This window comes from Thalia democratica, chromosome 2, assembly GCF_965202585.1.
Source record: "Thalia democratica chromosome 2, ktThaDemo2.hap1.1, whole genome shotgun sequence".
NCBI lineage: Eukaryota > Metazoa > Chordata > Thaliacea > Salpida > Salpidae > Thalia > Thalia democratica.
The window spans coordinates 41,568,700-41,586,810 of NC_139166.1; the positions used below are offsets into that span (position 1 = coordinate 41,568,700).

An 18,111-nucleotide genomic window follows, 5' to 3' on the forward strand; every position below is an offset into this window, starting at 1 on the left:
AACTAAAAATAATTGTCATGAACCTCATATAAAAAAAGTTTTTTTTGCATTTACAACTTTTATAGAGTAGTTTGAAGAACTGTTATACATTAATTTTCTTAAAAAAATTAGAATTTAATTAACTATCAAAAAACTTTAAATGAAAAAATTTAAGTCATATTTTAAATAACATAGTTTAAAAAAAAAAACTGACTTATTTTACATACAAGATTTTTGATAACTAAACTAGTTTTGAACAAAGTTTGAATGTAAGCTTTAGTAGTATTAAAGCGTCATAATAGTGGACTTAATTGCAGAATTTATAATAACTTACATCTTTTATACAGCATGAAAGTTTAAATATTTGTATCACACAAAAATTTTTGTGTTTAATATTGATTTTTTCTCGACTGAAACTGTCCAAATAAGTGAGCATCCGGAAAAGTGAATAAGCAATGTATTTAAGTGTTCGTTTTATTATACACAATGCATAATATCAATAAGGTAGATTATTTAAAAAAAAACGATATTTTGTTCTTATCCGGCTAAAAGCTAATAATAAATTTGAAATTTTAATTTACTAAATTTAAGTTTAATTTACCTAACTTTGTTTTCATTTTACAATTTTGTTTTTTTGCTATTATTGTATTTTACAATAATGATCATTCTTCTTGCTGAAAATGACTAAAATTTAGTTAATTAACTAATTACCTAATCAACTAATTACTCATCTAAAACTATATAAAGTGTTTGTCCATTGCAAGTTGTTAGTTTGTTTACTTGTGATCCTCGCTTTAGCGTGAAACAATTGTTAAGTAATAGACTCAATTTAACTTTTGTCTTAATTGTAAAAGCTAATACGGCCTTAATTTCAAAAAAAGCTTGCTTAAACGGCTGGATAAGCGAAGAAGCACTGTACACTGAAAAGATAACTTTTGCTTTTTTAGAATTTTTAAAACTTAAGTACAAGGGTAATCGTTAAACCTTTTTTTTTTTACAAATACTAAGAAGCATACAATTTTTTTTATTTTATAATAATAAATGTTTACATTTTTTATATAAAAAGGATGTAAAACTTCAATACATTTTCTCTTTGGTAATTTTAAACTATCAGAATCACTACTTTTGCCTTATTTTGTAAAACTACACTAGTTACCAGAAGAAAAACTTGTTGCTGAAAAAACATGGAACTTTCTTTTATATAATTGATGCGCTTTGATTAAACTAATATTGGTGCAAGCTAAGTTTATAGTAAGTATTCAGTTATCAAGAAGATAAAAAGAGCTAGTTAAGTAAGAAGTAAGTAATTTTAAATGTTTAACTTTTTTTTTTATATAAATATTTAAGAGTATTTGTTAAGGTTTAAAAAAAATAATTGGAACTAATTTCAATTGTTTATGTGTAATAAGTGTAATAAGTGTAATATATATATATATATATATATATATATATCTTTTGTTTACTACTGATTTCTTTAATTATAATTCTTGATATGGTAGATTTGGCTTAATCTCAATTTAAAAAAGTTGTGTCTAAATTTTTGTGTCATAGTTTCGTTGGTGTTTTCAATATATAAATACTTTTCGTGAATAATTTAATGTATAAGTTGTAGCAGTATTTGATAAAAAATCATAAGTTTAAAAAGAAGTTTCAAGATAGAAAATTTTTAAAATATACTAATACTGTACTGCACACAATACCAAAAAGTCATTGTCTATTACTATTTATTCCTTATAAATTATTAAAACAAAGTGAGTACATATTTTAGTTAAGGTAAGAAAAGTGTACTGACGTTCCGAAAACTTTAGCAGTAATTTGCATAGATATCGCTTATAGAGAAAATACTTTTTTCAAGCTATGACTAATTTTTTACTTACTTTTAAATTTACAATTCTAATGAACCTTAATTTTCTGTATTAAAACTTTTAAATTTAAAAAAGTAAATAGTCAAAAGCTACAGCTAAAGTTTTGTACAAATACTACTTAAAAAAATAGTTATTTACAAGCTAAATAGCAAGCTAAAAGGTAGAGATTTTATGACTGCCAAGTAATTAAAAGTGCCCCTTTTGGAAACCCTGGTCAGAGTTACCAAAGTTTTTTTTGTAAGTTTTCCAGATTTTCTAAATTTCTTTTTAGTAAAAAAAAACAGTATTAAATCATTAATTTAGGTAAAAAGTTTTTTAAATAGTATGACAAAACTGAAAAGATATTGTAAAGGTCCTGGGCATGACGTTAAACTGTTCTGGTGTATGACTCGATAACCTAAAGGTTTTTTGTACACCAGGTCCTCAGACAAAACCTTTTGAGCGTATTTTTTTGTTGTTCAATAAACAATAAAGGTATTTTAAATGTGTTTTTTAATAAAAATAAACTTTCAGTCTAGTGATATTTTTTATTTGATAGATTTTTTGTATCTCATCAAAATGTATTACTTTAATAAAAAAAATTCAAATTATAGGTTTTTCAAGGTGTTTTTAGCTCAATTGTCAAATTTAAGGTTTTCCAAGTTTTTAAGGATTCAAGGTTTTTTTGACCACCCTGACTTGGCCTAAACCATAGGAGGAATCAGATACTAGTTCGGATTATTATTCATACTTAGCAAAATTTTTCCTTTGTTCTGATTTGTACTCATGTATTCATGAGCTTGAACAACTTCATCTAGTTGAAATACTTTGTCTACTATAGGCTTGAGCTGGGCAGGTTCACTATCAAAAAAAGGCAAAGCATTTTTAGTAAATTCATCAATCAATTGATTCTTATATTCATCAGTTCTAGTCATTAAGGTTGTTCCTAGCAATGAAATTCGTTTACCAAGAATGTGGGATAATAAATCTGAATCAATTTTAGTTCCACCCATTAAACCATAAAGAACCCAGCGTCCGTCACGTGATATACTATTTAAGTTTTCTTGCAAGTAGGAACCACCTATACAATCTAATATCACACTACAACCCTTTCCATTTGTCAACTGTAAAACTTTTGCGCTGAAGCAAGAAATTTTTTTGTGATTGATACCACAAGTAGCTCCTAAAGTCAAAGCTTTTTCAACTTTTTCTTCACTGCCTGCTGTCACTATAATTTTTTTAGCCCCAGCTAGCTTAGAAAGCTGCACTGCTGCTGTACCAACTCCACTACCACCTGCATGTATCAAAATATTTTCATCTTTTTTGAGCTTAGCAATGAAATGTATCAATTGGTAAGCTGTCAGCCAAACTTCTGGAATGCCACCAGCATGAAGAGTACTTACATTTTTTGGAATTGACATCAAATGATTTTGGTCGACTACAACAAAGTCTGAGTAACCTCCTCCAGACAGTAAGGCCATTACACGATCTCCTACTTTAAACTTTGTTACCTCATTTCCTACAACTTCAACTTCACCTGAAATTTCTAGGCCTAGATGTTTTGGTTCCTTCTGCCCTGGATATTTTCCTTCTCTGAGAAGAAGATCTGCACGATTAAGAGCTGAAGCATTGACTTTTACTAAAACATCTGATGAAGATCCCTGTTTAAATATTATTTAAGTTGTTTAACTATAAAAATATAACAAAAGATAAATACAGTGTTAAAGCTAATCAGCAGTTCTAATATCAATAAAACAAAAAAATAATACTAAATTATACAGTATCCTTCTTTTATTACACTGACATATGTTTCTGTGTGTTAAACGAGTCAACATACTTAAACTGAGCTCTGTAAAAAAATAAATACTGTAAGGGAAGAATAGAAGCTAAAGTAGGTATATATAAGTGTCCATTAAAAATAAAAATAAATGCTATAGATTTTTATAGGTTAATGGTTAATAATAGATAAAATACTTAATGTTAAATCCGACTGTTATAAAACTATATAATATTTATAATTATTAAGTCTAACTGTTCAAAATATAGATTTAATCGTTTGCCAACAAAAGATCCTAGTGAAACAAGTTCACTGGAATATAAATAAAAACAAATTATACAGTAATCTTCCTTTATTGTACCAACATATGTTTCTGTGAGTTAACGAATCACCACACTTCAACTAGGTTTTTAAAAAAATAATTACTGCAATGTAAGAATAGAAGCATACATTTTAACAGTCGGATTTAACTTTAAGTACTTTACCTATTATTAACTATTAACCTGTAAAAATATGTAGAAATTATTTTATTTTAATGAAAACATTTATACACCTACTTTATTCTATGCTTCTACTTACATTACAGTAATTATTTTTACAGAACCCAGTTGAAGTGTGTTGATTCGTTAACACACAGAAACATATGTTGGTACAATAAAGGAAGATTACTGTATAATTTGTTTTTAATTATTAAGTCTAAATTAAATAAATTAAAGTAAAAATGCAAAATAAAATAATAAATTATAATATAAACTACTTACATGAAAATAAAGGAAGTACTAATTCTAAATATTTACTGGTTACTAATAATTGAAAATAAATATCTAATAATTACGTCACAATATATATGAACATTAGGGCTAGCTAGTTAATTTATACTACAAAGTTAGATAATTTATTCTTTATGTTTGATAAAGTAATAGAGCGCTTTAATTAAAAAAAAAATATGTAATCTATTGTGCTTAAAAACAAAATAAAAAATAATAATAATAAATAATTATTTTAATTTTCAATAGACACATGTATATGTTTACTTTAGCTTCTATTCTTCCCTTACAGTATTCATTTTTTTACAGAGCTCAGTTGAAGTGTGTTGACTCGTTTAACACACAGAAACATATGCCAGTGTAATAAAAGAAGGATACTGTATAATTTATTATTTTTATATACCTCAGTGAACTTGTTTCGCTAGGATCTTTTGTTAACAAACGCTTAAATTTATAATTTGAATAGTTGAAACAAAAAAAATAATCAAAACTTATTTTGGAATTAAATTCGCTAGAAACAAAAAATAGATAAAATCAATTATTTCTTTCATTAAATAACTATTTGAAAACTTTATAGTAATGTTAAACAATAACATGTTTCATTTTAAAACTAATACATATTATTTATACAAAAATTTGACTACTATATTAACTAATGTACCAGAAGTGATATTAAAATAAAAATATTTATCACTTTTAAATAAATTATTTTGATTGAATATACCTTAAAAACTACATTGTTTTGTTGCTTTATATAGAGTTCACTTGCTGGGCCAAGCTTATGCTGAGAAACGATTCTTAAACTTTTAACTTTATGAGAAAAATGTCTTAAGGAGTCCATACTTATAATTTTTCTTAATTATAAAAACAAAATAAACAATTTGAGATCTGTAAAATATTAAATGCTTATAAAGTAATACTGTCAAAATCTGCTAAATTGTTTCAATTTGATTCACAAAATAACTTAATTGTCCTTAAAATGTTATTAAAAAATAGTTTTATTTTTCAATTTTAAGCATCAATAAAATAATCTAAGATATAATAAATATTGTATGAAAGTAATAGATTTATATTGTACAATAACAGAGTAACTGGTATTTTGAAATTTCTGTTGAATACTTGACTTCATGCAAGCCCGTTTTAAAAGACACTTCTTAATGATAAATGTCAAAGTGATGTTTTTTATTTGTTGGGAAACAGGCTTAATGTATATTGAAAACTTAAATAAGTAGTCTTCCTTTACATTTTACTTTTCAATATATACTAACTATCTTTTCTATTATAATCAAACTTATTACTTACTTGATTTCGAAAAAGCTAAATTTTTTATGCTTAAAACCATAACTATTATTATAATAACTTTGAACAATTTTTTCCGGTGCATTACATACTCAAAAAATAAAACAAAACAAATTTAATTTTTTCTTACATTTATTTGAGTACTTTCAAGTAAGTCTTTTCAAAAATAGTATCTTAGTAAACTAAACTGAAATTGAAATAAAACTATAATGTAGTTATAACATTAAGTTTAAAAACATAAAATGATGTAATAATCAAGTGCAAAATTAACTAAATGCTAATACTAAAGAGCTTTGGTGTATTAATAGAATTTGTCAATTAAAACCAAACTAAAACAAACTAGCAATAAAAACAAACAATAAAAATAAAACTACACTTTAAGAAACCAATAACTTTTAAATTACTTAATATAGGTATTTTAAAAGTCTAGTTTGATATACAGGGTTCCCACTAAAATTTCAAAAAAAAATAGAGGGAAATCCATAGTTTTTTGAAAATTTATGGGAAAAAATTTAAAAAATAAACTTTTAATTTCAAACATTACGAACATATTTTTAAGGTACATAAAGTAAGATATGCCATTAACTGTTTATAAGCACAGTCTTAATAAAAATTTACGAAAGTTTGAGGGTTCTTGGGCTCTACTTTTAGTTAAATAAGCAAACTTCAGATACATTGTACTTAATATAAATAAGGATAAATTTTATACGCTAGGTGGCTCTATAGAGTTGCAGTTTTGCAGATTGAAAAGATTTAGATGTAAAAAAATTTAAAATTTTTCTGAGTAATTTTCATCACGCCTTGTTGCTGTTTTGGCTTTCAAATTTCAATCACAACCAAAAAAAACATAGTTTATAGAGATTTCTAGGGATTTTCACATATTTTTCAATTTTTTCTAACGATTTATAAAGACTTTTTAAAATATTGCAAATTTCTAGGGATTTATAGGGAAGTGGGAACCCTGGAAACTATAAGAAGAGAACTTTTTAGTTATAGTGAGAGCAAAAAACTCTTTTCAGCTACATATTCTAGAAGCCTTATTTATCTTCAAGACCCAGTTTATGTAGGCAGAAAAAGTTCGTATATAAAACTAGACATTTTATATCCTTATACTAAGTAATTTTAAAGTAATTGGTTCCTTAAAGTGTATTTATGTTTTTATTATTAGTTTTTATCGCTGGTTTATTTTAGTTTAGCTTCAATTTAACAAGTTGTATTAGTACAGCAAAGCTTTTTAGTAGTAGCATTTAGTAAATTTTACACTTGATTGTTAAGTCATTTATTTTTTTTATACTTAATGTTATATATACATTACAGATTTATTTCAATTTCAATTCAAAATTATTTGAATAGAATAGTATATTTAAATAATTTCAGATACAATTTCTGAAAAGACTTACTTGAAAGTAATCAAAAAAATTAAAGAAAAAATGAAATGTGCTTTGTTATATTTTATGCATAATAATTTTATTTACATTTTTTAAATTTTTTCTACTTAATTTAAACAGTTTTTACTTATTTACGATTTAAACAATTTTGTAATGATGTTTTAAGCTCATGAAATACTTTAATGTTAAAAAAAAATAACTAAGTATTCGTTAACAAATATTATTGTTATGCTTAAATCTAAGGTGTAGCAGCTGGGGTGCAGTAAAATTCGAGCTATCAAATTCTTAGTTATCGTAATTTGTGGTAACAATAAATAAGAACAAACACAAAAAACTCACCACACATATATTAATACAAACAGATGACAAATACAAACTAAAAGCAATTAAGCACTATCTGCATGTAACACAATTTACACAATCAAAGCATTCTAAACTTACTCAGTATACTGGTTCAAAAAATTTTTTTGTAACTGTATTTTAGTTGATCCTTTTAGGCTTTTAAAATTTCTGTAACACCAGACCACTAATTAGGACCTAAAAATTTCAAGGAGCTTAGGCCAAGCCCTGTTCTAGGTATTTCAACTACAAAACTACTACTGAATGTCTGGTATTAAGTGAGGAACATTACTTACCGGAGTAAACCATCTGTGGCCAACCTCAAATCCTCTCAAAGTATTAAGCATCAACTTACATGTTACAAATTAAACAACTCATTAAATTTTAGAACACCAGTTTGTACAAAAAAGGAATTTGTTGGAGTCTGTGCAGGCATGCAACAAACATTTCTTACAACTCTTTTTTGCATACTAAAGTATCCAAATAATATCTCAATTTTAACATTATAAAAACACTTTTTGAAAGTCTAGATTTAAGGAACTTTAAATGTGCCTTCCAATTCAACTTGTCATCTAATACCACACCTAAGTATTTAATATTTTCACTTTGCTAAATATCACAAAACCATTTACCTTAAGACAGAATTTACTCTATTTTGCAGTTCTATTAAACAGCATGAACTTTGTCTTTGAATAGTGAATAAGCAATCTATTTTTACACAACCATTCATCAATTTTCCTCAACTCCATACTTATAACAGCATTCACATGGTAAGAAACAGAATCACAGTGTTAATAACTCAGGCAAGCATCATCTGTAAGCAATCTGAATTTAATATTTGTAGCTGAAAATATGTGATTTCTGGGCATAGAGGGGTCCGACATTTTTATTTTATCTAAAAATAACATAGGACCTTATATAAAAGCTTAAGTATAAACTTAAAAGCAAGTTTTTATAAAATATAAAAATCTTATTTAAACTTTTAGTTAAATTATTTTTTATAAAAAGTTTCCAATACAAACGTATGGATTGCAAATTTTTTGAGGTCAATTTTCTCAGAAATTTAAAAATCATTAAAAATCTATCTTCTCCTTAATTTTTTGAGCTAGAAGCTTCAAACTTTCCGGAAACGTTCCTTTTACAGTTTAAAAACTTTGAATGCTGGGATTTTAAAAACATTAAAAATAAAAATTTTAGATAAAAAAACAAAAAAAGTGGGTTTTTTATATAAAAAATTTTTGTTTAAAATTTAAAAAAATCCTGCATTCAATATTTTTAAAACTTAATAATATACTTTCTGTAAAAATTTGAAGAAGAATGGTTAAAAAACTGAAATGGAGATAGATTTTTAGTAAATGGTTTGGTTTGCGTTTTTGGTTTGCGCCTTCCATTAGGAACCTGTTGAGGTCACCAACTTTGATCATTTATATCTCAAAAATTACTTTAAACTTTTTCAAGTGATTAAAAATTTCTGATAGCTCAGATAAAAATCTAAAAACAAGATCAACTTGTAAAAAACAAGGTGGACCCCCTATGCCCTTATATACACAAGTAGAACCTTGAAGTATCACAACATTAAAAATTTCACACTCAGAAACAACATTATTTGTAATAGACTAATCATTTAAATAACTATCAGTAAAATTCAACATTGAGCATTTCATATTATAAAATTTAAATTTTGACAAAAAAAAATTTTAATCAAACATTTTTAAAGCATAAGCAAGATCCAAGAACACAAAATAATTTACCTTCTTTTATTCCAGCCTCAATTAGTTTCTCAACATCTAATTTACTACTAATGTACTATTTTTCTAAACCCAAATTATTTGCAATGCAGTAAATCATTTGACAGAAATAACTACTGTTCTTATACTATTCTTAAGGAGTTCTAATTGGTCTATTCGAATATTCCATTAATCTAAGCAGTAGTTCTCAATTTATGAACAACTTAAGTTTATAGTTAAATCAAAATATTTACCCTTAGTAATCTATGTTTTAAAACTTTTCCCAAAAATTCATCATATTAGGACATTCAGTATTACATCAACAAAACACTAAGCTGAAGTTTGAACGATATATAAATATCGGATATATACAATATATAACTGTCTTCTTATCTTCCACGACAAACCTTCATTTTATGTTCTTTTGTTTTAATAAATTATAATTATGTTCTTGTAAGTCGTCTTAGATGACCAAATAATTTGCAAATTAAACAAACCAATATTGACGTCATAATCGACTTATAAAAACGAAAAACCCGTATAAATCGTAAATCTACGTCTTACCTTCTTCGACAAACCTTCATTTTATGTTCTTTTGTTTTAATAAATTATAATTATATTTTTGTAAGTCGTCTTAGATGACCAAATAATTTGCAAACTAAACAAACCAATATTGACGTCATAATCGACTTATAAAAACGAAAAACCCGTATAAATCGTAAATCTACGTCTTACCTTCTTCGACAAACCTTTATTTTATGTTCTTTTGTTTTAATAAATTATAATTATGTTCTTGTAAGTCGTCTTAGATGACCAAATAATTTGCAAACTAAACAAACCAATATTGACGTCATAATCGACTTATAAAAACGAAAAACCCTTATAAATCGTAAATCTACGTCTTACCTTCTTCGACAAACCTTCATTTTATGTTCTTTTGTTTTAATAAATTATAATTACGTTCTTGTAAGTCGTCTTAGATGACCAAATAATTTGCAAACTAAACAAACCAATATTGACGTCATAATCGACTTATAAAAACGAAAAACCCGTATAAATCGTAAATCTACGTCTTACCTTCTTCGACAAACCTTTATTTTATGTTCTTTTGTTTTAATAAATTATAATTATGTTCTTGTAAGTCGTCTTAGATGACCAAATAATTTGCAAACTAAACAAACCAATATTGACGTCATAATCGACTTATAAAAACGAAAAACCCGTATAAATCGTAAATCTACGTCTTACCTTCTTCGACAAACCTTCATTTTATGTTCTTTTGTTTTAATAAATTATAATTATGTTCTTGTAAGTCGTCTTAGATGACCAAATAATTTGCAAACTAAACAAACCAATATTGACGTCACAATCGACTTATAAAAACGAAAAACCCGTATAAATCGAAAATCTACGTCTTACCTTCTTCGACAAACCTTTATTTTATGTTCTTTTGTTTTAATAAATTATAATTACGTTCTTGTAAGTCGTCTTAGATGACCAAATAATTTGCAAACTAAATAAACCAATATTGACGTCATAATCGACTTATAAAAACAAAAAACCCGTATAAATCGTAAATCTACGTCTTACCTTCTTCGACAAACCTTTATTTTATGTTCTTTTGTTTTAATAAATTATAATTATGTTCTTGTAAGTCGTCTTAGATGACCAAATAATTTGCAAACTAAACAAACCAATATTGACGTCATAATCGACTTATAAAAACGAAAAACCCGTATAAATCGTAAATCTACGTCTTACCTTCTTCGACAAACCTTCATTTTATGTTCTTTTGTTTTAATAAATTATAATTATGTTCTTGTAAGTCGTCTTAGATGACCAAATAATTTTCAAACTAAACAAACCAATATTGACGTCACAATCGACTTATAAAAACGAAAAATCCGTATAAATCGAAAATCTACGTCTTACCTTCTTCGACAAACCTTTATTTTATGTTCTTTTGTTTTAATAAATTATAATTACGTTCTTGTAAGTCGTCTTAGATGACCAAATAATTTGCAAACTAAATAAACCAATATTGACGTCATAATCGACTTATAAAAACAAAAAACCCGTACAAATCGTAAATCTACGTCTTACCTTCTTCGACAAACCTTCATTTTATGTTCTTTTGTTTTAATAAATTATAATTATGTTCTTGTAAGTCGTCTTAGATGACCAAATAATTTGCAAACTAAACAAACCAATATTGACGTCATAATCGACTTATAAAAACGAAAAACCCGTATAAATCGTAAATCTACGTCTTACCTTCTTCGACAAACCTTCATTTTATGTTCTTTTGTTTTAATAAATTATAATTATGTTCTTGTAAGTCGTCTTAGATGACCAAATAATTTGCAAACTAAACAAACCAATATTGACGTCATAATCGACTTATAAAAACGAAAAACCCGTATAAATCGTAAATCTACGTCTTACCTTCTTCGACAAACCTTCATTTTATGTTCTTTTGTTTTAATAAATTATAATTATGTTCTTGTAAGTCGTCTTAGATGACCAAATAATTTGCAAACTAAACAAACCAATATTGACGTCACAATCGACTTATAAAAACGAAAAACCCGTATAAATCGTAAATCTACGTCTTACCTTCTTCGACAAACCTTCATTTTATGTTCTTTTGTTTTAATAAATTATAATTATGTTCTTGTAAGTCGTCTTAGATGACCAAATAATTTGCAAACTAAACAAACCAATATTGACGTCACAATCGACTTATAAAAACGAAAAACCCGTATAAATCGAAAATCTACGTCTTACCTTCTTCGACAAACCTTTATTTTATGTTCTTTTGTTTTAATAAATTATAATTACGTTCTTGTAAGTCGTCTTAGATGACCAAATAATTTGCAAACTAAATAAACCAATATTGACGTCATAATCGACTTATAAAAACGAAAAACCCGTATAAATCGTAAATCTACGTCTTACCTTCTTCGACAAACCTTTATTTTATGTTCTTTTGTTTTAATAAATTATAATTACGTTCTTGTAAGTCGTCTTAGATGACCAAATAATTTGCAAACTAAATAAACCAATATTGACGTCACAACCGACTTATAAAAACGAAAAACCCGTATAAATCGTAAATATAAGCTGCCAAAACTGTAGTTAAACGATTAAAAAACATATTTAACGATTAATTAAGATTGAACACCATACAAATAAAATAATTAACTTAGATAAGTAGGAGCAAATAAAAACACGTTTTTCTGTACTGTACTTTTAGACCTTATCAAAAACCCCTGAGATACTACTGCGTTTTTTAAATATTATTTCAACATAAATTGATAAAATTTTTTATGTTTCATCCATGAAGGTTTTACTTTAAGTACTTAAATAATCAGAGAGCTTCTAAAAAGGCGTTTTAGACTTTTGTACTTTATTGAACCACTTAAGATTCTGATACGTTTTTCATACTTTTTTAACATAAACTTAATGAAATTTTACAGTTTTATTTATCTAACCTTTATAAAAGTATAGCGATAAAAACGTGTATAAAATAACAAGTTTTAAACAATTTTAATCGGTATGTTACGACCTAAGATAAAAAGAACGTTGAATTTTATAGACAAACTTAATGAAATATAATGAAAATATAATGCAAAAAAGAAATCCACTTGAAATTATTTTACATTAAGTTAAATTAAAAATTAAATTAAATTAAAAGAAATTAAAAATTATAATCTTCATGAAAAGAATCTTCATCACCATTTTTCAAATAACCGCAATGTCCACAAAACCACTTAAAATTCTTAAAAGACTCGAATGGAGAATCATTGTAAGGAAGGCAATTGAAATGGAACCACTTTTTACAATTCTCACATCCCAACTAAAAATTAAAGTTTGAGTAGTTAATCAATAAGAACGTTAGTAAAAAACAACTATTGATATTCTATATATTAGTTCGGACTGACAGCAATACAAAATTAATAAAAGTTCACTAACCCACTTTACCTTTTCGTTCTTCTTTTTCTTACGCAACGCAGGCTCATCTCTTCTACATTTGTAGCATTTAACTTGATTCACGACTGTAAATAGAATATACGTAGAACTTGATCATTATATATAGTTTCAAAATGTAATGCCTGATCAAAATTTTTATTTATTTCGCTTAGTAGATGTTTAAATATTATTAGTTTACCTCCGTCCTTTATTAGGCTTGTGGCAATTTCTAAGCGTTTTGAATTAAGTGTTTCGCAGTTAGTTTCGACATGTATGTCTGTTACAGACTGAGGAAAACAAGATATAAATTGTTCTGCTGTCTGAAAAGTTATATTTGCACTTTCAAAATACTATAAAATATATTATATAACTAATATAATAACTAACTGCAAAAATAGAATCTAGAGAGAATAAATGTTAGTTTTTCAGAAGCTTATAAAAGTACCAAAATATACCTCTATTACGTGTACTCCACAGCTAACTCCGTCTTGCTGTAAACTATGCTCAAAACCAACAGCTCGAAATTGGTGTGCTTTATCTAATAAAACTTTTCGCCTTTAAGTTGATGTCTATTTAAAATAAGTGCCAATAAGAATAAGCTGAAAACTTAAAGCTATAATATTAATCCTAACTTCAAGTTTAACATTATTTATAAACTACTGCTGAAGGTTATTAAAACAATAAAAAAGTTTAGGTTATAGCGTTAACCTTTTAGTTGCTGGCTACTAACGATAAGTGCTAATAAAAAAATGCTGACCACTTGAAGCTATAAAATTATTCTTAACTTAAGTTTTAACATTACTTACAAACTACCGCTAAATTTTTTTATAAACTACAGAAAAACTTTTTCTGCAATTTTTTTTGGTTGTTTTTTTTTTACAACAAATGCTAATAAAAAAATTCTGGAAACTTGAAAATATAACAATTTTTGTAAGATAAAATTTCAAATCGTTTATAAACTAATGCTATTCTAAATATTTTAAACTATAACAGTATCAACTTACTTTAGGTTTGATATCAATGTATTTCCTCTGATTATCTCTTGTTGTAATTCTTGTAAAGAATCAAAAACGTAGACAGTTTTATTTTCTGACACAAACTAATAAAAAAGTGCTGAATTTATTTTTTAGATGATATAATTTATACTTTTTCCTAACATATTTTGTATAATGCATGGTCAAAAAATTATTTAAAATAAAGCTGCTTTCTATTTAGTATAGCATGTTTGTAGTATTATTATTAAAATGAAGAAAACTAAAAAAATACATATTATCTAAAAATACATATTATTATCTTTCTCACTTTTTGTTTCTACAGACTTTTCCCGGGCAAGAAATTTAAGTGCTCTTAATTAATAACAGCAATAACTCTTAATTTTCTCTTAGAAACAAAACGGTTTTCAAGTGAAACTTGGAATAACGTTACAAAATCCTTTTTGAATTCTTTAATATTTATACCCTTAACCATAATCCTCCTTACCCTAACTATTTTAATATTTTTATTACTCTTAACCCTAATCAACTTTACCCAGACATATTAAAAATATTTTAAACATAATGTTTTTATAATTCTTTTATGCTGACTCAGCAAATATTAGGAGATTTCCGTCACATCAACACAAAGAATTATTAAAACTCCTTTTTTATTAAGGCAAAGCCTTTTTTCATGTTATAAGTCGATTATGACGTACTTTTGGTTTATTTAATTTGCAATTTAAGTGCCGTTACAAGATGACATATCAGAACATAATTTCAAAGAAGATAATTGATATTACTATTGTTGTTTTGTTTTCTTATTAGAAGCATAATTTTAACATTACTTATCTTTTTATTTTCATTTGTAAAAGTTAAATTCAGTTATGGTAGAATTCACTTTTTTAAACTTATTAAAAAATTATGCAATGGTAAATTTATCTATTAGATTGTGAAATTATTTTTGCTGTTCAATTGATATTATAAGATAAAACTAAAAACAACACTTTTAGCACAAAATACTTATAAAACTGAATGTTAAGATATTTTAGAGTATTACATTTTTAAATTCTTTAAAGTTGTTGTAACGTATCATTCAAGTACTCAATTGTTTGCTATATGTATTGATTACTTTCTTTGCAAGTTTGTTTAAAGTGTAATCTATTTTTTAGTTCTTATGTTACTAAACAAGTTTTTAAGTACATTTTTACACACAAAATTCAGTTTATTTTCGTTTAATTTTTTTTTCTTTAATTTCGTTTAACTGATTATTTTATTACTATAGATTTAAATAATTAAATGATAAAAAATCAAATCTAATAGCCCGTAAGATATTTTATAAGGATGTGGTGTACGAATGACTAACGAAAATTTACTTTAAAACCAGGCCATTAGACTAAAATTTTTGAGCGCTTTTTTTATTGTTTAATTAACAATAATTAAAGCATAATAACATAAAATAAAGGTTTGTCGTGGAAGGTAAGACGTAGATTTACGATTTATACGTCGATTATGACGTCAATATTTGTTTATTTAGTTTGCAAATTATTTGGTCATCTAAGACGACTTATAAGAACGTAATTATAATTTATTAAAACAAAAGAACATAAAATAAAGGTTTGTCGAAGAAGGTAAGACGTAGATTTACGATTTATACGGGTTTTTCGTTTTTATAAGTCGATTGTGACGTCAATATTGGTTTATTTAGTTTGCAAATTACTTGGTCATCTAAGACGACTTACAAGAACATAATTATAATTTATTAAAACAAAAGAACATAAAATAAAGGTTTGTCGAAGAAGGTAAGACGTAGATTTACGATTTATACGGGTTTTTCGTTTTTATAAGTCGATTGTGACGTCAATATTGGTTTATTTAGTTTGCAAATTACTTGGTCATCTAAGACGACTTACAAGAACGTAATTATAATTTATTAAAACAAAAGAACATAAAATGAAGGTTTGTCGAAGAAGGTAAGACGTAGATTTACGATTTATACGGGTTTTTCGTTTTTATAAGTCGATTGTGACGTCAATATTGGTTTATTTAGTTTGTAAATTATTTGGTCATCTAAGACGACTTACAAGAACGTAATTATAATTTATTAAAACAAAAGAACATAAAATAAAGGTTTGTCGAAGAAGTTAAGACGTAGACTTACGATTTATACGGGTTTTTTGTTTTTATAAGTCGATTATGACGTCAATATTGGTTTATTTAGTTTGCAAATTATTTGGTCATCTAAGACGACTTACAAGAACATAATTATAATTTATTAAAACAAAAGAACATAAAATAAAGGTTTGTCGAAGAAGGTAAGACGTAGATTTACGATTTATACGGGTATTTCGTTTTTATAAGTCGATTATGACGTCAATATTGGTTTGTTTAGTTTGCAAATTATTTGGTCATATAAGACGATTAACAAGAACATAATTATAATTTATTAAAACAAAAGAACATAAAATAAAGGTTTGTCGAAGAAGGTAAGACGTAGATTTACGATTTATACGGGTTTTTCGTTTTTATAAGTCGATTATGACGTCAATATTGGTTTGTTTAGTTTGCAAATTATTTGGTCATATAAGACGATTAACAAGAACATAATTATAATTTATTAAAACAAAAGAACATAAAATAAAGGTTTGTCGAAGAAGGTAAGACGTAGATTTACGATTTATACGGGTTTTTCGTTTTTATAAGTCGATTATGACGTCAATATTGGTTTGTTTAGTTTGCAAATTATTTGGTCATCTAAGACGACTTACAAGAACATAATTATAATTTATTAAAACAAAAGAACATAAAATAAAGGTTTGTCGAAGAAGGTAAGACGTAGATTTACGATTTATACGGGTTTTTCGTTTTTATAAGTCAATTATGACGTCAATATTGGTTTGTTTAGTTTGCAAATTATTTGGTCATCTAAAACGACTTACAAGAACATAATTATAATTTATTAAAACAAAAGAACATAAAATGAAGGTTTGTCGAAGAAGGTAAGACGTAGATTTACGATTTATACGGGTTTTTCGTTTTTATAAGTCGATTGTGACGTCAATATTGGTTTGTTTAGTTTGCAAATTATTTGGTCATCTAAGACGACTTACAAGAACATAATTATAATTTATTAAAACAAAAGAACATAAAATGAAGGTTTGTCGTGGAAGATAAGAAGACAGTTATATATTGTATATATCCGATATTTATATATCGTTCAAACTTCAGCTTAGTCAACAAAACTCATATAAACAATTTGTTTTATATTTAAAAAATCTAAAATAATTATTTAACATCACTACTTTATTTTTACACACCATAGCTTAATCGACTTCTAAGCTCTTTGTAAATATTTTACTTCAATCAATATAAAATGCTTAGTAATTTAATTAGTTAATGATTTACAATTATTATCTTGTAGGGATACTGGTTGATTTAGTTACAAAAGCATTGTATACTTCTATTTTAGGGGGAGCACATTTGTTGTGAAAAACTACTAAACTTTGGTTGAATATTTAGTTTCCGAAGAAGTATTATTTTCTAACTTCAACAATGAACATAATGCAAAACTTAAAATACGTTTTAATCTTTAGTTGAAAAAGTTAAACTATGAGTTTCTTATTCTTTTATTAGCTAATTTTATATATATTTTTTTTTATGTAACTTATCTTCGTCTTCTACAACATAAACAGTTTTAAAAATTATAACAAATTACATTTAATTTTTTCCATAATTTTTTTGAGATCTTTCGTAGTAAGTCTTATCAAAATTTTATCTTACTAAATTAAACTATATTGAAATTGAAATAAGATTATACTGTAGTTAAAGTTTAAAAAAATATTATATGACGTAATAACCGAATGTAAAAACTAATCAAGTGCTTATACTGTGGAACTTTGCTGTACTTATAAAACTCGTTAGATTAAAATCAAACTAAAATTAACCAGCGATAAAAATGAAAATATAACTACACTAAAAAAAATAACGAGAAATTAGTTACTTTAAAATTATTTAATATAATGATTTAAAAAGTCTAGTTTGGTATACA

The 18,111-nt window shown here is 25.7% G+C and overlaps 1 protein-coding gene across 1 annotated transcript; it reads right to left on the bottom strand.

The window, feature by feature from the left end:
* Positions 1 to 1,773: 1,773 nt before the first annotated feature.
* Positions 1,774 to 5,242, bottom strand: LOC145849727 (quinone oxidoreductase PIG3-like). The gene is made up of 2 exons (XM_082954763.1): positions 5,092 to 5,242; positions 1,774 to 3,484 (listed from the first exon to the last, which is right to left on the bottom strand). The coding sequence occupies exons 1-2, from the start codon at positions 5,206 to 5,208 to the stop codon at positions 2,552 to 2,554; spliced, it is 1,050 nt and encodes a 349-aa protein (XP_082810889.1). The 5' UTR covers positions 5,209 to 5,242; the 3' UTR covers positions 1,774 to 2,551.
* Positions 5,243 to 18,111: the final 12,869 nt, after the last annotated feature.

What these genes read in the sequence shown, in the direction of transcription:
- LOC145849727 (XM_082954763.1), bottom strand. Translation starts at nt 5,208, where the DNA reads ATGGACTCCTTAAGACATTTTTCTCATAAAGTTAAAAGTTTAAGAATC. An exon ending in AAAACAATGTAGTTTTTAAG is followed by an intron (nt 3,485 to 5,091) that starts GTATATTCAATC and finishes ATATTTAAACAG; the next exon opens with GGATCTTCATCAGATGTTTT.